Consider the following 26,919-nt stretch of genomic DNA (forward strand, 5'->3'; position numbering starts at 1 on the left):
TTGCTTAACTTTGACAAATTTGACAAACTGGATTTTGAGTTATATATTCAAATACCAATTTTGTGGCTCGATTTTTTTTTTTTTTCCCCCTCCCAGTTTTTTAAAAGTATGTATTTCTTTGCTATTTAACAGTGTAGCTATGGACAGAGAATGACATGCATTTGAATTTATTTTATTAAAAATTTTGAACTAATGTCTTTGTGTGATTTGTATGTGTTACAGTCAGAAAGAATGCATGTTTCTGGAGTTATCTGTACGTTTGCCCTTGTAGGTAAATCTGCATAACATGGTACTTCTTTATTAAGAGACAACAAATAACTTGTTTGTTTGTTTTTAGTTTAACTTAAAGGGAAACTAACCAATATCACAGTGAATCTTTAAAAGTTTTTGTAGGAGAGCTAAATTCACAAAAAAAAAAAAAAAAGAGATGAGAGATGTGCCGTTTTTCTTTCCTGTATTGTTTTACTGTGTGAGCAAATAAGTGCCAATTCTTTGCCATGTTAATACTATTAAGGATGTTCAAATTCAGTTTTACATCTGAATTTTAATAAAAATGATATATTTGAGGAACTCAAGTAGATTTGAGCTCTGTCATGGATAGTTAAGCAGTTCTTATGCAGAATAAAGCAGAACCCAGCATATTCACTCTTGAGAGGAAAAGAATGGTAAAAAGTGTCCCCTAAATAACTGAGTTGAATGTTGAATGTGAATAATAGACCTACTGGATGAAGCTGTGCTGTATTTTCAAGATTAGTTTTTCAAAATATAAGTGTATGAATGATTTATATATTCTTTTAGTAGATATTTCAAACTCTTTCTGGAAATGTTATTCTGGTATTTCTTATTCAGTTAGAACATAGAATTTATTTATAATATCTGACTAAGACAATGGAAACATGGGACTTAATTGTCCGTCTTCTTTCTTTCTCCAGTAACAGCCATATGAAAACTGGATTTATTTTCATTTTGAACTACTGAGTGGTTTATTCCCTTGGATTTTTTTTTCTTGTTTGCCTCTAATATTTTTAGAGTACTGAACAAGCATAATTTAATTCTAGCTAATAAAAACCACAAGATTAGGCTCCAGTCAAACTCATTTCTATGCCTTAATCACATAAATTATGTATTTTTTTCTGTTTACTCCTGAATATCTGGTTTTGTCTTTATTTCCTAAAATTCCAAGTAATAATAATCTCATAACTACTAGTTCTATCTGGTGAAGTAATTAGTTTGCGAAGAACTGGTTATGTAGCCTTGGATAATATTGTGAAACATTGTTAACGCTCTGTTTTCAGTACTCGTTGACATGAAAGTAGGAAAGTAACCCTCATCATTTCAGAGCTCCTTCAGGTGAGACAGTCTCATACAGGCTTATCCGTGACATGTCTTGAAAATGTGTCTCTGGGGGTTTGTTTCCAGTGATTAAACATTGTATGTTTAAAATAAACCTCATACTTCACATTCTTACAATTGAAAAATTTGCCTGCTGTGACTGAGGCATTTACATGTGACCGATAGTGCAGTTTGCAGTCCATTACACAGAAAAGTTTCATGTATTTGAAACTTTTTTTTTTTTAACATGGATTAATTGCAATGTCTCTATTTAATAATATTCTGCAGATGTTTCTTTTCTTATTTAAATGAGCTAAGACCTCAAAGTGGACAAATTCTGTTGACACTCTTCAAATTTCTCTCCTCCGTGTCTGAAAAAGGAGCATGCCAGGCGCTTTTATGTCTTCTTTCATGTTTGCAACTCAAAGCAACTATATTTGTTCAATTCAAACAGGTATAAAAGCTCTCTGTATTTGGTCCTTAAGTGTGTTTTATTCTGTGCAATTAGTGTGAGTCTGTTTCAGTGATGTGAAACTGTCCCCTGAGCATCCTCAGAGTGGATCCCAGGATGCTTCAGTCTGGTCTGAGGTTTATTGTACTCCCACTCTCCTTCCCACTCCTATTAATAGGTTCTACCTTGCAACTAATTTGTGCTGGTTTATGCTGCTGTTTAACTGCATCTCTGGGTGCTCTTTGACATTTTGGCTTATCCAGGGTAGATGGTGCTGCTTCCACTGATGCGATGAAAGGTTAAGCCACCGAAAGAAACAAATGGGTTGTATTCGTGTCACTTTATTGAACCAGCTCACGCTGTGGCTGTGTGCTTGCTAGATCTGATTCAGTATAAATTTAATCTCAGACTTAGCTTTAGGAATAAATTTGCCACCTGGGGTGGCAGCAGGTGAGTATATATTGCTGAGTCTGTTGGTGGTGAAGATACCCCTCATACATTTCCCTGATTAAATCTGTGGTCTAAAAAAAATGAGGGCATACACAGCATGTGAACTATTTTTAAGTATAGATAGGTAATTCCCCTCTCAAGAGGACTGGAAGGAACACATTCTGTTATGTTGTGATAACAAAATTTGATAATAAATTCCTAAATTTACACAGTTCAGACTGGAGGGGGAATGGAGATGTATCTTAAAATGTTAAGAACATTTTTCTCGACCACTGATGCCAAAAAGAATTAGCCGTAGCCTGAACACTTTTACTACAATGTGTGGTACTGAAGTAAGGTTTGGTATTCTTCTGGATTTCACAGGCTCTCTAGAGATTTCCCAGATTGCTTGGATTTTAGGTAACTTCAAAAACATATTTAAAGCATATTTTGTACTTCGATAACTGTATTCTTTTTAGATATTTCTTAGTGTATGGGAGATGTACAAATAAAGATATTACAGAACACAAGGTTATCAAGTGTAGAAAGTAAAAGTATTTACATAATCTCTTTGAATACCACACCCAGTTATGTAACTGTGCATTTGTTAGTATCAACATGTGACTATTCTAAGTAAGCTTAGAGGTTCTGCAATGGAAAGTGACATTGATGTAGTTTACTCCATGTATTTCAGGATTATCCCAAAGGAAAATAAGTGGGCTAATTTAATTATATTCTCACCTTTCAAAATTCAAGCTTTGATCCTCTGGTGGGATGTCCAACTCTTGTCTTTGAAGGTCTGAGCCTCAGAGTGTTTCCAAATGTCTGGATACGTTAAAGAGATCCAAGGCCAAACTGTTAATACATTATTTTCACATTTAAGCTACCAAACAGTCATACTGATGTACCAAGAATAGATTTAATACCTATCTTTCAATCTTTGCTGGAAGCAATGATCTCAGATCCAGAATACTTTGTTGAAATAGTGGTTTTGTGGTTTAAAAAAAAAACACAGAAGGCGAAGAAAGGAGATCTGTGTATCTGAAACTTGGGTGTCACCTCAGAAAGCTGTCGGTGAACAGCACCAAATGCAACAAGTTCTCGTCAGAGAAGAAGTTCTACCCTCAGGCTGGGATTGACCCATAAGCAGTGAGGAGTGGAAGGCTCATCTGATAGTACCTCACAGGGCCGAGGAGGGCGGTGGCTTTAGGGCACTGACGCTGTGGAGATGGCGGACGGGCCCGCGCAGCAGCTTCCCGCCCACTCCGCGCGCGGGTCCCGCCCCCTGGCAGCGGCGGCAGGGGCCCCGCGCCGCTTCGCGCCTCCAGCCCCCTTCTGCCCGCGCGCGGGAAGCGCCCGCCCCGCCCTGCCCCGGCAAAGAACCGCCCTCCCATTGGCTGCGCTAGCTCCCGCCCCGCCAGTGGCCGAGCTGGGAGGGGTGGAGGGGCGGGGCTTCGGGAGTGCGGCTGGACTGTGCATGCGCCCGGACTGCCCGGGTTGTCTTGTGAGGCGCGGCGCTGGGGTGGCTCATCATTTACCTGTCCGTGCGCACTGGGCCCCGGCTGCAGAGCTGAGGCGGGTCGAGCCGTGCGCTTGCTCATGGCGGAAAGGTAGCGGCCGAGCGGGGGGGGGAAGAGCCAAGTGGGTGGAGACGGCCACGAGCGCGAGGGGTTTGGAATCCGGGCTGTCTCGCGCGTCCGCTCCCCCACCTCTTGGCCCCTCCGGAGCTGTGAGGGGCGGCTCGAGCCTCGGCGGGGCTGGGAGAGGCGGGAAGCGCGCGAGACTGGCTGCAGTAACCAGAGGAACCTTCCCCTTAGCCTGGAGTTATCTCTCTCTGAGTCGCTTGGATGATTGTGAGGATTCCTACATGTGTTAGAGTGTTCGGGGAAATACAGGCTTTCTCACAAATACGGGGTTTGCAACGCAGTTACAATTAACTTATAAATGAGTGTGGTTATATGAACACCAAAAGGAAACACTGGTTGCAGTAAATAGCAACTTACTATTTATGTTTCCTTCCTTATGTGCCATATGTCCAAATAATTGGTTTTCATCCTTGTCATCTGAAGAGACAATATGGAAACGTTACCAGGGAGATTTCCTACACTCTACCTGTATAGAAACTAAAACCCTACAATAAACATATATAAAAATTGAAGAGGGTGGAAGTTGGGTTTACACTTGAAGCTTTCCCTCTTCTTGCATGTGGGTTGGCTGTTTCATTTTCAAATAGTGTGATGTACTTTGCATTAATGAATTGCTACTTCAGTTTTCAGAAAAAAGTGACTGACTCCCCTGACGCAATACTTAGGAATGGGTTGAACAACAGATACCGTGTGTTGGAAATCAGCGTAATACAGAGAAATGGAAGTGACCCTGAGAAACACTTGACAATTACAGCATCTCAGTCGCTGGAAGATACGGAACTGTGTATTCTTAGGAATGGCTGGTAATCCATACAGAAATGTAGATGTCTGAAAAGAGGGTGAAGTAATGGATTACTAAGTCAATTTTCTTTGTGTTGGCTTTGAGATGTGCTTTTCTGCCTTGAAAGTGACACGAAATCTGGAAACAACCTTTGTCTAATATAATATGATTAGTGTAATGGGTATTCATCATGGATATTGCTACCTTAAATTTTAACTGTCGGTAGTCAAGACAATAAGCTCTCAGCAGGCTAGTTTAAGTGTTACCTTGCAACAATTAGAAATGTTTTTCTAAATGGTGTGCCCTCATTGTACATATAAATGTACAAAGCTATGTCCGTAAAAAAGGTTTTATACAGTTTGTTAAAATCACCTTAGCTTGAGCACTACTACAAAAGCTTTTTTGTGTAAGAATAGGATACTAATTGAAGTGTTTGTGTGTTACATGGTGTGTTATGGAAGAAAAGATTAGCTTAGACTTTTCAAACACATGGGCATGCCTATGCAATGTGGCACTGCCTTTCATTTTCTATGCAAGCCTGAAGGATAGGAGAAAAGTATGATTCAATTTCTCAAAGGGAAAAATCTAAAATATCTTTAACCTTGACATTTCTAAATTCATGCACATATTTTTAGATTTTGCTGAGATTCTGAAGCAAGTAGAATTGTTAAATAAAATAGTTGTTCAAATGCATTACATTACAGGGAATCTGTTCCGGTTGTTCCAGGAGACATCATTCATTTAGAAGGGGAGTGTAGCTCCAGTACGTGGGTCATAAATGAGCAGTCTGGGTACCTGGTTCTTTACCCCGATCTGCTGCTTTCTGGCACTACAATATCAAATAGTATTCGATGTATGAGAAGAGCAGTGCTGAGTGAAAGGTTTAGGGTAAGTGTTAATTCCAGAGCATCATGCATACTAGTGGATTACTGTTCCATCGAGACTGGTGGTTTAGTTGAATATTAAAACTGGCTGAGATGCTGTATCACAAAATGTCATTTTTTGCTATTGGGGGGATATAAATCCAAATGGGTAAGAGAAAGGAATGGTATACAGCCACTGAGAGCCTGTGGCTGAAACGAGACACTTAAGTACAGAATGAGGTGGTGTCAGGCCTTCATTAAACAAGTAATAGGAATAAACTAATCATGTGGGAGTCCTGAGTCCAGGATAACACCACCCTCCAGTTGTGGTTGGAACCCACAAGTGCCAGTTCTGTAAAAGGTATCAGTAAGTACTTAAAAAAAACCCATACTGATCAAATTTCCAGTTGTTTGGTGGCTCATGCAGAGGTCATAGCTTACTACCACTTTCAGTTCTCATGAATCTACAAAGCCCAGTCCTGGTGATGCTTAGATGGGTTTCTGAGCCATTCTGGTGATACTTGGAATAATTTTGTGTGAGCTGGTAACACACAGGAAACTGCTTCATGCAAAAAAGAATATCTGTAAGATCGTAAAGGTGAGTATTTGCATTAGGAAATAGTGCTATTAATACTGCCCACAGGTAAAACTTGATGAAAATTCATTTTAATCTGTACCTTTGTTTCTGACCTGTCAGTCACATAGGGCTCTCGTATGCTAACTTTATGAGTGTTGGGATAAAAATGAGAGAGGAGAGACCCATTTCTTTTCAGCTGCTTTCACAGTCAGCTTTGACTAGATATTTTTTAGTGAAGGTGAAAGCTCTAATGAACTTGTAGTTAAATAAGTGCAGTCCATCATGTGCAGAAAATAAACCCCAGAAATTTTATAGGAAAGGTGTCCTGAACTGGTTATAAATATTCTTGAGTGTTATGTGTGTGTTTATTTATAATATCTGTTGCAGGGCTCAGAGTCTGGTTCACGCCAAACACTCATTGGTACAATTCTTCACGAAATTTTCCAACAATCAGTAACAAATAACTTGGCACAAGAAAAAGTTAAAGAACTAGCAAATAAAATTGTGTATGGACAAAAGTACCTCAAAGAAATGTAAGTAGCATTGCAAGTGTTTTTTATCTTTGGAAGACAGGGTAGGAACATTTCTACCAGCAGATAAATTTCTATGTTAAAAAATGTAGCACTAGTATTGGGAGAATATTGTGCCAAACGACCTTGTTTAATGAGACTTGGTTATCTTTTAGTAATATATTTTCTTGTTTCATAATGTAATTTGATTTGCCTGCCCTGCTGATGTACTTCTATAGCTGTGGGTTTTTTTCTTCCAGGCCAAGCAGGTTGGAGTATTTGTACCTGTAACATTAGATTTCCAGGCATTTCCCCAAGCTGAGTTAAGTGTGAGATGAACTTAAATCATTCTGATCCTTGGGAGATGAACTAGAAACTTGTGACTGACCAAGCATTGAGAAGTCTGATATTATTATAGTTTTTTATCAGGTTACTTAATAGCTCAGCTGTTAGAGGACCTTTAACTTATTTTCTCTGCAAAGCTGATAGAAATGCTGGCATAATTAGTCTTCATATTTCCATCAGAAAATGGCAGATTTTAAGATTTTACTGCAGACTTGAATAAAATAAAATTCAAGTCACATTAAAAACCTCTATTATATCTAGAATATTATAAAATGTATATTGGGCAATGTCAGTATCTGTTAGCTCCAGATGAGTTGGAAGTTAGAGTAATAAATCTTGTTACAATTTTAATTTAGTTTTGAAGGTGGATATTTTAAATTTTGGCTGTAAAGATTACTTAAAGGCTTTTGTGTCACTGGGCCTCTGTGTTCGAAACTGTTGATTTGTGGTTCCTCTTTGCATATATAGGCTACTGTTTGTTGGGGTTGAAAATTAAGTTATGTAGAAGTCTGCTGGCTGTGGCTATTGGCACTTGTATAAACCTCCCTGTGTATTTAGGCAAAAAGCAAATGGCCTTTTTTTTAAAAAAAAAAAAAGCATAAAGCATAGGAATAGTCTTTTTTAAATGCATGTATCTGGTACTCCTTTTTTGCAGTCTGTTAGTTTTGTTTCATCACATCTACCATGCTGCTGCTTTCCTTGTGCTAGACCTGTCATTTCAAAAGTTGCATCAGAAAAGAACATAGTGTATTCTATCTCTTCTAAAGGATGTTCACTTAGAGTTTTATGAAGTAATAGAGTTGAACCTTAATGAATCTGTTGCTATCTAAAATGTATAGATGCTTATTCAAATTTGAGAGCTATTTCCATTATCTTTTTATTGCCTCAGGCAAAATTTTGTTTGTAACGGCAACAAATCTAGTATTTCTGTCTCCTTAATGTACACGGCTTTATTTTTTAGGTATCACCTAAATCTGAAACAAACAGAAATAATGCAGGAAGTGAAAGAATATTTGCCATCATTTTTTAAGTGGGTGGAAGACTTCATGCACAATCCAGCTAACCAAAATAAAATGCAACTAAAACTGTAAGAAACCTGAATTAGAAATAAAAACCATCCTAAGTTGTATATCTTGTTCGGTTCACTTTTAATTTTCAGAACAGCGCTTTTTATGCAAATCTGTTCAGTGATACGGAGCTGATTTGTGGCCCCACTGTCAAAATAGCTGAATTTAGCTGCCATTGTGAATGCTGGGGAAGATGTTAAGACTGAGGGTGAACTGACATAGAAGTCTTATTGGTCTTAAAATCCTTATAAACAGCATGGTTCCAAGTAGAAATTTTAGCAATTAGTAAAGCAAACATGTTTGATCTACTGACTAAGCTAGAAGTTACTGTAAATATGTGCAAGACTACAAATCAGTATGCGAAACTATTTATTAATCAAATCTTATTCTTCACTAAGATAACAGTTTATCGGAGAGATGGTGAAATTCAACTGCTGCTGAGCTCTTGTTTGTGGCTTCTTGCTGTTAATGGTCATAGCCATAGGGTGTTAAAGTCTCAGTGAAATGGCAGGTCTGAGTAAAATGCTACTTTCCAGTATATATCATTACACTTTTTCAAGAAACAAAATGTTTTCGAGTGTAGTTATTCAGAAAATAACAAACTATTAAAACACATTTTAGTATTAAGAATTAAGGGAAATTGTACCTTCTGACTTAATTTTCTTCCTAGGTCAAGTGAAGAGAAAACACAAGATTTCTCTTCGAAGATAGAGATTGAAGATATCTTGGACATTGAAGAGAACATCTGGTCTCCCAGGTTTGGGTTGAAGGGAAAGATTGATGTTACAGCCAGGGTGAAAATTCATCGCCAGTCTGGAGTACAGTCTCGGATAATGCCCTTAGAGATCAAGTCTGGCAAGGAATCAAACTCCATAGAGCACAGAAGTCAGGTACAAAACCCAAATGTCTAATTTCACCATCAGTGCCTGTGTATACTTCTTTTTTGTGGTGACCTATTTTATAATCTAGAGTTGTGGATGGTTAATCCTGGCAGGCCAAAAGCTGCTGATATAAAATGGAAGTGAACTGAGGTGTGAGAAGTATATATGTTTTCCACCTTCAAACACATAGTTTTTGTCCTGGAATATCTGTTCTTTAATCTCTTTTTGTACATTCAAATGTTGGGTTGAGGCAGACTGCTTCAGGAATTAGTGTCATACCTCTTTTTAAATAGCTGGCCTGATCTAGAGGTACTATTTTTTTATAAGCTTTTGTTAAAGAAGATGCCTTTTAATTGAAATCCTTGATTAGGTGCTTACAACTTCTGGCTTCTAGATTACTTGTGATAGTAATGGCTGCTTAACCATATAAATTATAGAAAAACTAAATACAGCTTATAACATATTTTGGTTTTAATATGTTGTAATAAGTTTATATATAATGTTTGCAGGTTATTTTGTATACATTGTTGAATTTAGAACGGAGAGTAGATCCTGAAGCTGGATTTCTTCTTTATCTTAAAACTGGTAATATGTATCCTGTTTCTGGAGCTCGCATGGACCGAAGAGGTAAAGTTCTTTAGTTTCCCCGGAAATCATAATTACCTTAATTAAAATGAAACATTTTGGTAATAGTTATAAGGTTTATTCCCATGAACATCTCTGTATTTAGGGAGGTATCAGTTGTTACAATGTTATGAGCTCCAATAAGTTTATGTTAAAAACTTAATTGTTTTATTAATACTCCACTAGGACTTTGCTATATGAATGCTCACTTCTTAGCTGACTGAAAAATTGATGGCTAGTCACTTTTGAGTTGAAATCATTACAAACAAACCCAAAGCCATCAGCTTGGTATGTTCTTCTCTTGACAGAACTAATGAAGTTAAGAAACCACGTGGCCTTCTATTTAACGCACAGTACATCTAAGTCTGCTGTGGGAAGACAGCAGTCACAGCTTGCTGCTTTGCCTCCTGTCATTGATGACAGTCAAGCCTGTAAATATTGCTCCCAAATACACAATTGCTTTCTATACAGCAGGTAAAAAAAAAAAAAAAAAGTTCAGCTTTTTTTTTTTTTTAAATAATTGTAGCTTTTGATACCATGATTTCATTTTTGTGGTTGACAGTTTCTTATTTCTTTATTGAGGACTCTTGCACACCAAAAAAATGTTCTGTAGGCCCACTGCAACTTTTATAATGTCAGTCCCTGATTTTGCAGCTGTTTATTGTGTTTGCTCAGATACCTTTTCTGCTAGACAAAATTTCAGATAAGTCTGAATAAATTATTTCATGATGGTAACAGATTTCTGTTACATCTAAGTTAATAACAATTATGATTTTTAAAAGCTGTATTCTCACAACTCTTTGAAATGAGCAGTCTTTTGAGGCTGAATTATATCTGGACAACAACTCTTTCACTTTGATTCTGTAGCAGATTGCTTCCCTGTAGGGTATCACACAAGTAATGATACATTACATTGATATTACTCTGCTGAAGTGTTATTGCATCTCTTGTTAAACAGAAGTAATGAGAAAATGCTTGATAAATTTTCACGTAACAGTTTTAAAAACAATGCAATAGCTTTATAAGTTTTAGTCTTTTATTTATGCTACCAGAACCAAAGCTATCTACTGAAGAGATCAAATGAGATATGTTACAACAGGAGAGCTTTTGAGGTGATGTTGTGTAAGCAGAATGCCTGATCGTTTTTAAAATTGTACTGGTAAAAGTGTATGTTGAGGGAAGTAGCTTTGTGGACACACATGATATGTTTTTATAAACCAGGTTTTGTGAAATATCATTTCTAATACTCAGTTGTTACAGCAACAGGATTATTATTAATACTATCTGGGTATCACAGTATCACAGTATGTTTGGGATTGGAAGGGACCTCAAAAGATCATCTAGTCCAATCCCCTTGCTGGAGCAGGAACACCTAGGTGAGGTCGCACAGGAACATGTCCAGGCAGGTTTTGAATGTCTCCAGAGAAGGAGACTCCACAACCTCCCTGGGCAGCTTGTTCCAGTGCTCTGTCACCCTTACTGAGAAGAAGTTTTTTCTCAAATTTAAGTGGAACCTCTTGTGTTCCAGTTTGATCCCATTACCCCTTGTCCTATCATTGTTTGCCACCAAGAAGAGCCTGGCTCCATCCTCATGGCACTAACCCTTTATATATTTATAAGCATTAATAAGGTCACCCCTCAGTCTCCTCCAAACTAAAGAGACCCAGCTCCCTCAGCCTTTCTTCATAAGGGAGGTGCTCCACTCCCTTAATCATCTTCGTTGCCTTATGCTGGACCCTCTCCAGCAGTTCCCTGTCCTTCTTGAACTGAGGAGCCCAGAACTGGACACAATATTCCAGATGGGATCTCACCAGGGCGGAGTAGAGGGGAAGGAGGACCTCTCTCGATCTACTAACCACCCCCCTTGTAATACACCCCAGGATGCCATTGGCCTTCCTGGCCACAATGGCACAGTGCTGGCTCATGGTCATCCTGTTGTCCACCAGGACCCCCAGGTCCCTTTCCCCTACACTACTCTCTAATATGTAATTTCCCAACCTATACTGGAACCTGGGGTTGTTCCTGCCCAGATGCAGGACTCTACACTTTCCCTTGTTAAATTTCATTAAGTTATTCCCTGCCCACCTCTCCAGCCTGTCCACATCCCACTGGATGGCAGCACAGCCTTCTGGTGTGTCAGCCGCTCCTCCCAGCTTAGTGTCATCAGCAAACTTGCTGATAGTACACTCTATTCCCTCGTCTAAATTGTTAATGAATATATTGAATAATATTGGCCCCAGTACTGACCCCTGAGGCACTCCACTAGATACTGACCTCCAACTAGACTCCGCACCATTGACTACCACTCTCTGGCTTCTCTCCTTAAGCCAGTTTGCAACCCACCTCGCTACTCTATTGTCTAGACCACACCTCCTCAACTTAGCTGTGAGGATGCTGTGGGAGATTGTGTCAAAGGCTTTACTGAAGTCAAGGTAGACCACATCCACCGCTCTGCCATCATCCATCCACCTTGTTACATTCTCATAAAAGTCTATGAGGTTGGTCAAGCATGACTTACTCTTGGTAAAGCCATGCTGACTGCCCCTAATAACCCTCTTATCCTTGATATGCCTTGAGATGGCACCAAGGATAAGCTGTTCCATTACTTTCCCAGGGACAGAGGTGAGGCTGACCGGTCTATAATTACCCAGGTCTTCGTTCTTGCCCTTTTTGAAGACTGGAGTGACATTTGCTTTCCTCCAATCCTCGGGCACCTCTCCCGTTTCCCAAGACTTGGCAAAGATGTTGGAGAGCAGTCCAGCAGTGACTTCAGCCAGCTCCCTCAGCACCTGCGGATGCATCCCATCTGAACCTATGGATTTATGGATGTCCAGACTATTTAGTTGCTCCCTAACCCAGTCCTCATCGACTAAAGCAAACTCCTCCATTGACCTGGCTTCATCCGGGGTCTCAGGGGTACAGGGCTCCCCAGGACAGCCTCCAGCAGAGTAGACAGAGACAAAGAAGGCATTCAGTAATTCTGCCTTCTCTGTATCTTCTGCCACCAGGGCACCCACCCCATTCATCAGTGGGCCTACATTGCCTCTGGTATTAGTTTTATCTGCTATGTATTTGAAAAAGTTCTTTTTGCTGTCCTTGACCCCTCTTGCCAGCTGTAATTCTAAGGAGGCCTTAGCTATCCTAGCTGCCTTCCTGCGTCCTCTAACAGCAGCCTTATATTCCTCCCAAGTGGCCAGCCCCTACTTCCATGACCTGTAAACTCTCCTCTTCTGCTTGAGCATACCCAACAGATCCCTATTCAACCACGCAGTCCTCCTGGCTCCCTTCCTTGACTTCCTACGTGTGGGGATGCTCTGATCCTGAGCGTGGAAGCAGCAATCTCTGAATGCAGTCCAGCTATCTTGGGCCCCTCTTCCTTTAAGCAGTCTTGCCCATGGGATTTCCCCCAGCAATTGCTTGAAAAGGCCAAAGTTAGCCCTGCTAAAGTCCAGGGTTGCAATTCTATTTGCTATTCTGTTCCTGCCACACAAGATGCTGAACTCCACCATCTCGTGGTCACTGCAGCCCAGGCAGCCCTCAACCTTTACTGCTTCGACCAGACCCTCCTTGTTAGTGAGGATGAGATCCAGCAGTGCACCTCTCCTAGTTGGCTCCTCCACCATCTGCATGAGGAAGTTATCATCAATGCACTGGAGGAACCTCCTGGACTGTGGCTGGCTGGCTGAATGGTCCTTCCAGCAAACATCAGGGAAGTTAAAATCACCCACAACAACCAGGGCCTGTGACTGTGAGGCCACTCTCAGCTGCCCATAGAAGGCCTCATCAACTTCCTCAGCCTGATCTGGTGGCCTGTAATAGACGCCCACAACAGTGTCACCCCGGCCAGCCTGCCCCTTGATCCTGACACATACACTCTCAACTCCTTCGTCATCCACTCCTGGGCAGAATTTAGTACATTGTAGTTGCTCTCTCATATAGAGAGCAACTCCACCACCACGCCTGGCTGGCCTGTCTTTCCTGAAAAGGGCATAGCCATCCATGACCATATTCCAGTCATGTGAACTGTCCCACTATGTTTCTGTAATTGCCACCAGAGTAGCTATTAACTTCCGAATTAACTTTTCTTTTTTTCCTTTGTTTGCATTTTGTATACATGATTAGGTATAATGTCTCTTGGTATTTAGTTCTGAGGTAAATTGACCAGAAGTCTGCTTGTGTATTAACTATTAAATCCCTTTAACTTATCTAAATCTCTACATACAGGGTATTTCAAAAAGATGGACCCAATTTGAAATTACTGTATCTCTGAAATTGGGTCCATCTTTTTGAAACACTCTGTAGTATTCATATCATGCCAAGAAGGAAAAAAACATCAGTTATCTATTAACGTATACAGTACTATCCTTGAAATGTCTTTAATTGGTCTTGGACTAACTTATTGTGCTTAATAATACAAAATCCTAGACATGATGTAAAGTTACTAACATGAGCTTTTTCATATGAACAAAGGATACAGATTCAACTTTATTTCAGTATGATAGATTAATCTATCTGCTATGTTACAGTATATATTTAGATTGGCATTATGTGCGTATAGACCTGCAAAGAGAAAAGGATACAAGTTGACTCTTTCCTGTGTTTGGTTCTGCTCCTAGAGCTGTAGAACAAAAGATGGGCAACGTGTCTTTTCCTCCCGCTATGTTACCTGTTATTGAAAGAGAGACCCAGCACCTGAAGCCCTCCCACTTAGAGTATTTCAACCTGTGGTATCTAATGCTAACCTTGGAGCTGCAAAGTGGAGAGAGCAGAAAGGGATATAAAAATATATGGATGATGCCTTCTTTGGAAAGGTAAGGTATAATTTCTAACCTGGTGCAAATGATGCTTCCTTCAGAGACGGGAAGTGAGGCATTGTCAACCTGTGTTCTCAACACAAGGAAAACCACATGTAGTGCTTGTAGAAATAGTCAAGTATGCTACTTAGATAGGTAAGATTTTTGTGAGATGTGACCTAATGGAGACATTAGCCTACTAGATTTATTAGTTTTGTATTTGCAATATGATATTTGGTTTTTTATTGTTGTTAATTCACACGTAGGAAGCGGCAAACTGCAGTCTCATTCTTCGGAACCAAAAGTGGTTTAATTCTGTTTGGGTTGTGTCCGTGGGCTGAGGCTGCATGCTGCCTGTGAGCCCAGCTCGCTCTGCTGGTTCCTTGAGGGTTTAATTGACAAACAGTGGTATGTTTTGGACCATACTTGCAGGTGTGGCGATGAACGTGGATAAAAGCAAACTAAAGGTGCTTGTTGGCTGAAGTACCATGTAATTACACATCATCTAGTCCAGCAGCTGTGGAAAAAGTTCATAGGCCCATTTCAAAGCATCCGTAGAAGTAAACGTAGCTGAGTTGTTTTAAGGGAGATAAGCAACTTCATAAGCAAATATGGAACATCTTAGTGAAGTGAATCTATATATTTCAGTGTTTGTTTTTTAACAGGAAATTATAGATAACTTTAGCCTAAATATCAGAGTCTGTTCTTGAAACAATTGCAAGGGTTCTCTATGTATTTTTACTATCCTTCTTTGGTCATAGTGGCTATTGTAAAATGACTGTTTAATCTTACTGGTTCTCGTGTGTGGTGGGGTTTTTTCTTAGGGTTTTTTGTGTGTGTGTGTGTGGGGGGAGGGATTGGTTGTTTGGGGATTTTTTTTTAATTGTTTTTCTGTGTTGGTTGAGGGTGGTGTGTGGTGTTTTGTTTTCTTTTTTACTTGTGGGTATTTTTTTAAATATTTATCTTATTGAGAGGATCTTGATATTAAAATATATTTTGTTTCCCAATATCTTCAGAGAGAAGGCTGGAGATTGTGTTGGAAACATGATCAGAGTTGGTGAAGTGCAGGAAATTTACGAGGGACAGTATCTACATTTTTTCCAACGTAAAAATGGTGCCATACCTGGGACAAATCTATTGGTTGGTGATCGAGTGGTTGTGAGTGGAGAGGAAGATGGTTTACTTGGTTTGGCTACTGGCTATGTTAGAGGAGTCAGTGCGACAAAAGTCTCCTGTTTGTTGGGCAGGTAATAGAACAACAAAAGGAAAAATGTCTGTTTGAAGACACTATGATACTGGCCTCAGGAAGGGAGCTTCTAGGTGTCCAGAAAGCTCTAACTTTTTCTGACTCTTCTTGCTGGGCTTGGGGAAGTACCCTTCATAAATTCTCTTATCTTGATTGAAAATGCCAATACTTGGTCAGTGTATGTGCCTCTATGTTTAACTAGGTTGTCCAAATAAAAAGCATGCTTGCAAGCTCAATTTACTTCTGCCTCCAACATGAGACTGTATGGATACAGTGATTATTGTGTTAATAGTAACTTCCATTATTCAGAATATATTGCCTTTAAATTTGGCTCTGATCATGTTATATTTAGATCAGTTAATACTGTGTTTCTTCTAGCTATTGGTTCACTCTGGGACATCTGGGAGGTATCACTTAGCACTTAGTAATAACTCTTTAATCATCAACATGCTGCCTGTAAACAGAATTCTTTTGTTCATGTTACTGTCATCCTTCAGGAATTTGTCAAAGCTCCCAAAAACCACCACATTTAGGCTGGATCATGAAGAAGGAGACTTTGGTATAGGAGTCCCTTTTGAAAACCTTTCTAAATTGATGAAAGATTCTCCAGTCAGGTACGAGAAATCAGATTAATTTCACACTTTCATTATTTTTAGACAAAGTTTCTCAACTGGTAACTCTTTTTTCTGTTTTAATCTGTAGTGAAAGGCTCCGCAACTTGGTAATCGACTTCCACAAACCACATTTTATTCAGCATCTGAGCTCTGTCCTTCCTCCAGAAGCAAAGGAAACTGTTGCTAATATTTTAAAGGGTACGAACTAGTTTTCCCCCAAATCCTCTATTTAGTAGCATGTCTCTGTAGTCAATGCATTTCTCACACTAAGTAGAAGGGTATTTTCCTACTTTAGGGTCTGGTGGTAGTTTCTGGCTTAAAAATTAAAACCAAGTTCTTATGTCGCAGGTCTTCCCGTGATTAAATTAGTCATAAACTATAATAATCAAGACATGACTGGATGTTTGATTAGAATTTTATTTTACTTTTGTTAATTGCTGCCGCTTGCAGGTTTTGATTTGTGATTCTCTCTCTGACCTTTACAAAAGGGAGGAGCAGGAAAGGCTCTTGGGACAGAGGAAGCAGACATGGAGGGGATGGGAGGAGTTGGGCTTTGGTGTGAACATACACTCATATAATCGCTCTTGCTGACTCCTTGGCTACTCTGTAGTGCGTGATGCTTTGACTATTTTTCTTTCTTATTTTTTAAAAACAAAATTTGTTTAGGAATGTGGCAGTGTCTCATATTTGAAAATATTTCATTGTTCTCTGACAGAGATGTCTGTGAAAACAGATATTTAACTGAATTCTCTTAGAGCAAATAGAACTTTTAACATAAACTCAGTCTGAAGACTTGTTTTTTGCTTGAGCTTTGCCTAGTCCAAACAGCTGGAACAAGCCGCTTATTTGCATCAAACTGTGCAAAAACATCTCTGATGTAACATTTCTTCTGAACAAGATGATGGTATATGTGCAAATCGTTTCCCTTTCCTGTGAGCCATATGTTTGAATGTGAAAGTGGGTATGATAAAATAGAAATGTCCCTGCCTGATATCATGTGGAGGTGGTCATTTAGGATATTAGAAAAAAGTCACAAAAGGTCTGAGAATAAAAATGTCCTCAGCAACTTATTTTTAGGACTGTAGTGCAGACCTTGTACTACATGTCTTGCTTATTATGTTTAATATCATCACTTCATTAGAACCTACGGACTTAACTTTGCTCAATTCTTTTAAGGGCTTTAGTGAGGAGGGGAACTGTAGTTTGGTTTTTTAACTTCAATTATTACAATGATCATGAAGTGTAGACATTTCACTCTGATTTTTCTTCTTAAAGGTCTGAATAAGCCTCAGAAACAGGCAATGAAACAAGTGCTGCTTTCAGAAGACTACACACTTATTGTGGGTATGCCTGGAACAGGAAAAACTACTACAATATGTGCTCTAGTAAGATCATGTACCTTGATGTTTACATTTTTTGTGAAATTTAGAAGATGACAGTAAACAAATTGTCTATAAAGCACACCATCTAAAATTAATTGTCATGACTTAGTGTACTCATATCTGCATAATTTCAAAGAAGAAAACACATTTCTTTTTACTTTAGAACTCACATTTGGTAGGACTACATTTTTTTTTGTGGAGTAGGATTCTTTTTTGCATGTGTAGGAAAATACATGGGAGAGAGGAGACGATTGAGGTATATTTACTCACTTTAGCCTTAAAATTCTTTGACCCCCCCAAATGTCAGCAAGTCCCCAAATCCTGAGTTACAGCTCAAGAAAGGGACTCCTTGGGGAAGCCAGTAGCTTGTCCACTGTAAACTGCATAAACCCTGGTGCTGAAGCTCTGTGCAGCTGGCTAGCTGTCTCCTCTGGCTGGTGGTTCCCTTTCCCCAGGAATGGCCTGTCGGAACACACTGGATTCGGGCTGTGGGCAGAGTTTTTCTGGAAACAGCAGTGTCATCTCGCTTCCAGTTGTCATTAGCTTCTGGGGAAAGAGGAGGCTGGAGAGCAGCTGGAGGCTGCTGCTGTTGGCAGATTGGCTTGTTTTGCTGAATCTCTTGTGTCTGAGTTGTCACGGAGAAGAGTGTTTATGGAATGGGCTGTGTGGCATACTTGTATGTGAAATAATAACTTTTTCTTTGCCACTCATTAGGTGAGAATTCTTTCTGCTTGTGGCTTCAGTGTTCTTCTGACCAGTTTTACGCACACTGCTGTAGACAACGTCCTGCTCAAGCTAGCCAAATTCAAAGTTGGTTTCTTGCGGTTGGGGCGAGCTCAGAAAGTTCATCCGGATATACAGAAGTTTACGGAAGAAGAAATTTGCAGGTCCAAATCAATTAAATCTGTAATGGATTTGGAAGAGGTCTATAACAGTCAGGTGAGAAAAGCTTTTTCACTAGCCTTGCAAAATAGTAAGGATATTTACATTAGCATTCTGGTGGTTCAGATGCTGCGGAGAAGAATCTTGTCCCAGGGGTATGGTACTGGTGAGAGAAATCTGAGCTGAAAGAGATACTCAGTTTCTGCATTGCTTGGATTTATTTATAGCCAATAATGACCAATATGAACAGTCTGTAATTTGAAAATAATTTTTTATGTTTCCATAAAGTATATAATAATTACAAGTGATAATTCCCAAACACTCCAGTGCTCTTATCTGAGATATTGTGTTGGATTTTTCACACATATATCCTCTCCTAAAGTGTGGTTCCTTGTCAAATTTATCCATTAAGGGGGTGGTAATTAACTGCTGCAACCTCCTCTGTCTTTATTCACATATTGTTACTGCTTGCCCCTTTTCCCTTCCCACATGCTAGTTGTACCATTTGTGCCGAGGATGGGGGAGACTGCTGTGCTGTGCAGCTGATCTGGACAAACACTAATTTTTGATTGAAAGATCAGTGCTGCCTTTGTAAACATTAATGCAAAGGACTGTAACAAGAGCTGGGTAAACTGAATCAGTGGCAGCTTTAATTTAAATTCATTAAAAGAACAAAGCGTCATGGTAGTTGGAGTAAATGCCAACATTGCAAAAGCCACCATTTTTTTGTTGATGGGCATTGCAGGGAAATTATTGAAGTTATAAGGGAAGTCACCTGTGTTTCAAATTGCAGCAGAAGCGCAGAGGTGGGAAGAACTGTGCTGCTGTTGTTTTATCTTTTTGGAATTAAAAAAAACCAACAAAACAGAACATGTAATTTTCTAAGGTAGTCATTTCAGCACACTCCATGAATTGTGCATGCATGGAACCTGCTACCACTCTGAACACATGGCAGGAGTGAGTTATTTAATACAGTCTGTTCTAAAGCTGGTTTTTGTTTGTCATTTGCAATTGATGCAAGAATATGCAAGGCCAATATGTATGCAAGGTGTGCTGTTCTGATTTCAAGGTTTAATAACTTGATATACTTTGTCTTGCATTTTAGTTTGGTTTAATGGGACATATTATTTTTCTTCTTAACTTGGAAAGTGTAGTGATAACACATATAAGATGTACCTTATCCTTAAAGTGTGTCTTAATTTTCAGTCAGTGGTAGCAACGTCTTGCATGGGAGTAAATCACCCCATCTTTGTTCAGAAGCAATTTGATTTCTGTATAGTTGATGAAGCTTCCCAAATAAGCCAGCTCATCTGTCTGGGCCCACTGTTCTGTTCGAAAAGGTTTGTGCTGGTAGGGGATCATCAGCAGCTGCCTCCACTTGTACTGAACACAGAGGCAAGGTAAGATAAAACGCTGCTGGGCAGTTATTAGGAACATGGATTCTTGGAAGGCTCTTGTAATATTTTACTTGACACATTTTTTGTTTGTTTTGTAACAGAGATCTTGGCATGAGTGAAAGCTTATTTAAAAGGCTGGAACAAAACCAAAATGCTGTTGTGCAATTAACTGTGCAATACCGAATGAATAGGTAAACTTTTATTTATTACATGGGGGTTTTTAGTGTGGAATTGAAACCATGAGTTTTGATGCCTTGTCTTGTTTTTTACACCTGCAGTAAAATTATGTCACTGAGTAACATGTTAGTGTATGAAGGCAAACTGGAATGTGGCTCAGAGAAGGTATCAAATGCCACTGTGAACTTGCCCAACCTAAAAAAATTGAAACTGGAGCTTGCAGATGCTTCAAAAACATGGTTGAAAGAAGTACTTGATCCAGACACACCTGTGTGTTTTCTGAACACGGAGAAGGTAAAGTTCATCATCCTTTTGAAATTGTATTTCTGGTGTGAGTTCTCTATACAGTCAATAGATAAAACTTCATACAGCTTAAGTAGGGTTAAATGTGCAACTTCAAAAATGGTTTTCAACGTACATGTAAAATGTGCAACATGCAAAAATTTGCTAGTATAGCTGATCAGTTGGGGTGGTACAGCGACTGCTGGAAACATTGTATCTAAGCAGCTGAAAAGTTTAATTCAGATAATATTTCAAAAATAGCGAATGTACTTTAAACTTTTTTCTCATATACAGAATGTAGCTCAAAATGTGTAGCCATATTGGGTGCCATTGCAAACATGGAATGGCTTCATTTCCAGCACCTGAGGGTCAGGGGTGGTTAAGCTGTGTGCCAGTGGCCCGAATAATTGTAATTCTCCATTGAGTTTTGCAGATCTTCTATACATGGAAGTGTGAGGGAGGAGTAAGTTGGTTCAGGTGTGTCCTTTCACAGAGACTGAAATTTTGGCCAGAAAAAAAAAACTCTAGAGTGGATAAGAATTATGGAAGGAAACTGACTTCTAGGTAAAATGAGGGAGACTTTATATGCATGTGGAAAAAGATTAATACATGCATACATATTTGTGATCTCTAGGACTTGCTGTCACGGTAGTTAGTGACTGGATTATGAATATTTACATCTTTCTAACAGGTTTCATGTTGATTCCTATTCATACTGTTTTTTTCCCAATAATTGTATCAACTGATGGTCTTTTATGTTGGCCTTGGAAAGAACTCCCCAGTCTTTTTGTGCTCTCCTAAAGATTCATTTTGTAATAACAATTCTGATGGAATGTCTTCAGTGATCCCACAGTGTTTACTTTAGTGACCTGGAGAAATTAATAAAAATGCCTAAACTAAACAGGGGGACCTTTTCAGGGTTGCCTCAATAGTGGCTGTCCCTTTCACAGAAAAGCAGACAACTAGTCCCAGAAAGGAGGCTTGTTCCATTAAGAAACTGGCTGATACACTGTTCATTTATTAACCATACCAAAATTAGTAATGTGAGAGGTAGAGTTTCTGTTCTATTTTTTTTTCTTCCCTAGAAAGCCCATCTTCAGTATAAGGCAGCTGTTCTGTTTGTAGAACCGGTAGGAAAGTTTCACTTTCCAAAATACTCTTGCTTTTGTTGAGACATTAGGCTATAATGTCATCTCTCTTTTTGGACTTCCCATCAAAACTCTGTGTAGTGTGGTAGTCATAGAGGGGAAGGAAAAGCAAACAAACAAGAAAAAAACCTCACCAAACCACCAAAAAAACCCGCAAAAAAGCCAACCAGCTCTTCTGGAAAAGGCAATGAAATCTTCTAATACAAAGGAAAATATTTTCTGCTTCTATAATCTATGCAATATACTGAAAACACACTGTGGTGTAAAAGAAGCTTGGAGAGCATGTTGTAGAACAACAGGATTCTTGCTGAAGTATGTAGGACCTTAAGCAATGCAATATGGACTACATTTTGTACGTGGCTGGAATCCTAAAATAAACTTGTGGGTACAGTAGCTTACTATTTATAAATATATATATAGGTGCTGCCTTGAGAAGACTGCTTTGTAGAGTTGCAGCTGTGTTGCATATGAGTTTGTCAATCTGTATTAAATAATTTTTTTGTTCATTTGTAGTGCTGTAGTGTGCCAGACACTGAACACAGATTACACTTAATGAGCTGCCCAGTCAGCTGGATTCCTGGATTTGTGAAGCTTTTGATGCACATTGTGCACCATCAGATTCTATACGTGTGCAGTAGGCCTGCTCTAGCAAGCAGATGCCACTTACCTGGGATACTCTTAAAACATATTAATTATGTATTGCTTTACCCATATGTTAAACCTTATAGCAATCTCCAAATTCAGATGCTATTAGGGTATTTGTTTGGAGAAGTAAAACTAGTAATAAGATTCTGAGACTGTTGCTTTAAGTTACAGTGTACCACCTCCTATTTTAAGTGGCAATGCTGTCATCAAAACTTAAAAGGAAAACTGTACCAAGTGGCATCTAAGACAACAAAGTTGATGTATGTCACTAGTAACAGAGGCAAATGGTAGAATGGATAAAGTAGTAAATAGCAGTAAATGAATAATGTAGTAAATGGAATTGAGAGCCAGAAAACAAAAGCAGATTTAGTGTATGCTTAGTTTTAGACTCTTTTTTAAATAAATAAGCTTGTCACTTGACCCCAGATGTTTGTAGCTGCATGCCAGAAGGATAACATCAGGGCCACATTCATGGCTAATGACACTACTTAAACTGTAGAGAAGGCAGCGGCTAAGCAAAGGGGATAAATTATAAAACTGTGATACCAAAATGAGTTTACATTCTCAGCTTGTTCCTGCCTTTCTGGTCTCATTCATACATGATGGAGGGAAAGGGAGTTAATAGTTAAGAAATGCTAAATTCAGTGATTTTGATTTTTTTTTTTTTTTTAGATTTTGAAGTTAAATTTAATATACTACCATTTTGGATAGTTGTTCCTGTAGTTTTAAATGTAGGCTTTCAAACATATAAAAAAATCCTTTCTGCCATGGAAACAAGGAAAATTCACTGTAAACATTATTATATAGAAAGCCTTAGGACAAAAGTTTCATGTAAAATATAGTCCATTCTTTCACCTGGTCAGGCTGGGAAATGTCCATCTTTTTCATATGATATATGAATATATTGTGTGCACTGTGAAGTCAGATGATGAAGTTTGGCAGTTGCTGAAGGTGACTTTATAGTAATAGAAACTCATTGCAGCAGATTGTTTCAACTTGTTTTGCAATTGCAGTATTCTGAAGTTACACTATAGGCTCTTATACTCTAAAATTTAGCATTTAGCCTTATTTTTTTAATTACAACTGTTACTGTAAAAATACATATGATACGGTGAGTCAGATATCAGAATATAGTATGCCATTGTAGACAGCAAGAGTAATTATTTTCCATTGTTGTTTTTAAAGGTGCCAGCACCAGAACATGCAGAAAAAGGTGGTGTAAGTAATGTGACAGAAGCTAAACTAGTGCTCTTCCTCACATCCTTATTTATTAAGGTATCTTTTACATTGTTTGGAGGGACAGCTTTATAATTAATCATGTTTACATTGCTGTGGTAATGCCGACTATATGCATTGGGTTATTCTTTGAGGGATGACCTTAAGGATAAATAGAAGATTGGCTGTGTCAGTATAACAAGCTTGACATTTGTATTTCAGTTTTTGCCCCTTGCCTGGTTGGATTTTGGATGCAAAAAAACCTGTATGCAAATTCTTTTAAGAGATGAGGACTTTCTTGTGAGGGAGGGGAGAGGATTTGCCTTTCCTCTTTATTTCATCCAGTCAGCTTCAGGAGTAGTACAGACTGGGAGTGCTGAATGTTCACCTCACAGTTTGAGGAAGAAAGAAAAATGAGGATTTCAAGGATATCTGTCTTTGTACTAGGTTAAGATAAAGCTTTTGAGCTTGCAGTAACTAATATTTTCTATTCTCATTAGTTAATACTAGTTATACCTGATATTATAATGTGTATGCCATATCTGTTATATTACTAACTGGTATATTATACCAGTTTCTTTGATGATTTAAGTGTAGATACAATATCTTGCAGCACTGTTTTAAAACAACAACAACAAACAAACAACAGCAAAAAAGAAAAACCTCCTTGAGAGTCTTCTGACAGTAATGAGTATCCCAAGCTAACTGCAGCGACAATTTTCTTCTGTTTCTCCATCATTCAGGCTGGCTGTAAGCCTTCAGACATTGGCATTATATCACCATACAGACACCAATTAAAAACAATCACCGATTTGATGGCAAAATTGAAGGAGAGCAGAGTGGAAGTCAACACCGTAGACAAATACCAAGGAAGAGACAAAAGTATCATAATTGTATCTTTTGTTAGAAACAGCAATGATGAAAATGTAAGTTGGTCATATTATCTTCAGCTAACTTTCAGTCTATTTTAGATGTGTTTTGAAACTCAGTGTTTTATCTACTATGTACATGAAATTCTGAAATTTAAAAAGGAAAAATAAAAGCAAATTATGTTTATTAAACAGCTTGGTGCCCTCCTGAAGGACTGGCGACGTCTTAATGTGGCTATCACCAGAGCCAAGCACAAACTCATCATGGTGGGCTGCGTTCCAACCCTGTGCCGCTACCCTCCTTTGGAGAAGCTCCTCGGCCATTTGCAGTCGGAGGCAATGATATCCTTTTAATTCCATGCTCTTTTGTGAAAGGGGAAATATAAGATTGACTTACTGAGATTTTTGAGAGAAGATATTTGATTGTTTGGGTTATAGTTTTAACATCGATTGGCAACACAGTACAAAATGTGCTAATTAAATATGCCAAAAATATACTTCACATCAGGCAAATAGATTAATTTAGAACTACTGTCTTCAAAAGTAGAAAAAGTCCATGCTGATTTGCAAGTCAACTTTGACATAATTTATTTTAATTTTGAGGCCTGAATTTTTAATGTTTAATGCTTCTGAATTTTTTTTATCCTCCTAGTTTCTTGGCAAGTTATGCCAGTGTGATTGTTTTCCTCAGAGTTACCATGCATTTAAACACATCTGGTGAAAGAATGGTTCATGAATAATGTTGTTAGAATGGAAAATGGTGTCACTTTCAGATGACTTCTGAAATTTTGTCTTTCTCTCTGGCATTGTATTGAGTCTTCTGTAGCTATGGCTGTTTCCAACTTGTATTTAAAAAGGAAAGACCTTGTTAGCTGCTTTCTTTTCAAACACCAGTGCATATTCAAACAGGTGTTGTGTTTTTGTGAAAGTAGTATGTTATCAAAATGCTTCCTTAACTTGCTACATCTTCAGTCTTCCAGCAGGGGCTCACGAAAGTATCCACAAATGTAACATTTTGTGATTGTGAAGATATGGAGAGTGTTACAGGCATTTGTGTATTTTCTTGTGGTGCTGCTGACTATAAATAATGGGTTAGTGGGGTATGAGTGCTGGTGTGTGCTGGTTAATCTGAGTGCAGCTAAAACAGAAATCCCATTTGATTATTTGAAACACTTCCTGTTGCTAAAATAACACCACACGTCTGTCTTTAAGCTGATTAAGTTGGTCTTTTTAATACCCATATACTTGCAACAAACCAGAAATATGAAGTGTTCTGTTCCATCAGATACTGGGATAGCTACTTCATTATTCACTTTTACCTTGATAAGCAGATATCTGCGTAGTGAATGGAGAAACCCTTGATGTGAAGGGGAGGACTAAACCAACACTGCATTTAGTCATAGTTTTCTGGGCTCAGTTTTGTTTTAAAGATGCTAAAATGTAGTTTACATACAGTAATTCCATTTGTTAGAATTCCTACTTCAGATGCTGTGGTTTTGTGCTGTTTGGAAAACAAACAAACAAACAAACAACCTGAAAACTTCCTTCTTCAGAGCCTCACATTGTTCTTTAAAGTGTACTTTTAAAAATACTGAAGTCTTTTGTATTTATATACATAATATAATTAATCTCTCATATGAAGAGCCCTGTATGACTTCCCTAATCCCTGGATTTTGTATATGTCTGGGACAAATTAAGTATTGATTCACTTAGTTCCCTTTTATGAACTCATGCATTTAGCAGATAAATCTGAAGTGAAATCCTGCCCAGTTGAAGATCATAGGAAAACTCTGGTTTCCGCTTACCAGATCTGTAGTCTTTACTCCAAAAAAAAACCCCAATCAAACAAAAAAAATTCCCAAGAACAAAACTAGAGATGCAGTTCAATGACTGAGAAGTTTACATGCTCAGGTTCTGCTTTTTGTAAAGATGATAGCAAATTTACAATACAAAATATCTTTTACTTGACAGATCTAGTTTAGTTTCTTTATACTACCTCATATTCTATGCTATTTCTGAGAAGTTTACCTCCAAGATCGCTAGTAAAAACATAAATTTTTTTTATTACTATTTGTTTTCTCTTGGAATAATGTCAAGTACTGTGCATATAGTTGCAGACAAACTTGTAGATGTTAAATGTGGGCATTTTCACTCCTTTTTTTAAAACTGCTCCCTAACTTTTGTAATGTTTGAAATAATAAAAAATTGATGTTGGTTTTGTTCTAGTTGTTTAATACTTTGCTGTATATAATACAAATATTTTGAACAATACAAAGCTAATACAAATACTTCACAGGATATTATCTTTTTCAGTTGAAAATATACGCTTGTTCATCAACTATGTATGTACTCTAGGTCTTTCAAAAGATCAAAATAATTAGGGAGTTACTGCTAAAATATGCTCTTAGTACAGTAGTTATTTCAGAATAACATATGCTTGTATAGAAAAGTTTTCTTTACAAAAGTAATGAGATTTATCTGTTTACTCACACCAAGCTATGCTTATCTAGGAAATGATCTGTATGCTATGGAAAAAAAAAAAAAAGGACGTATTGGCATCTGTCCACAAAGTTGCATGAGAAACAGGCCAAAGAACAACCCCTTAACCCCTTATTTCCTTATCCACTTCTACAATGCACGTTTTCCTCTTGTCACATGGTAAAAATTGGTTTGAGCAGAGATCTACAGATTAAACTGCTGCCTCCTGCCAGGCCAAGGCCGTGACATCCCTTTTATCCCTTTTTCTCTGCAATCTTTTCTGTCA

At 38.4% G+C, this 26,919-nt stretch overlaps 1 protein-coding gene across 1 annotated transcript; it reads left to right on the plus strand.

Moving 5' to 3' along the window:
* Window positions 1-3,811: 3,811 nt before the first annotated feature.
* DNA2 (DNA replication helicase/nuclease 2) lies at window positions 3,812-25,176 on the plus strand (the record flags this gene model as incomplete). The annotated part of the gene is made up of 21 exons (XM_080347718.1): window positions 3,812-3,822; window positions 4,482-4,661; window positions 5,344-5,527; window positions 6,467-6,612; window positions 7,895-8,020; window positions 8,671-8,890; window positions 9,391-9,508; window positions 9,814-9,979; window positions 14,122-14,316; window positions 15,315-15,545; window positions 16,042-16,158; window positions 16,247-16,356; window positions 17,434-17,543; window positions 18,255-18,479; window positions 19,629-19,822; window positions 19,921-20,010; window positions 20,098-20,290; window positions 23,257-23,346; window positions 24,030-24,212; window positions 24,351-24,508; window positions 25,128-25,176. 21 exons carry the CDS (start codon window positions 3,812-3,814, stop codon window positions 25,174-25,176), a joined length of 3,096 nt encoding a protein of 1,031 aa, XP_080203844.1.
* Between the last annotated feature and the right edge of the window lie 1,743 nt (window positions 25,177-26,919).

The sequence above is a fragment of the Nesoenas mayeri genome (assembly GCF_963082525.1).
Source record: "Nesoenas mayeri genome assembly, chromosome: 7".
NCBI classification, from domain to species: domain Eukaryota; kingdom Metazoa; phylum Chordata; class Aves; order Columbiformes; family Columbidae; genus Nesoenas; species Nesoenas mayeri.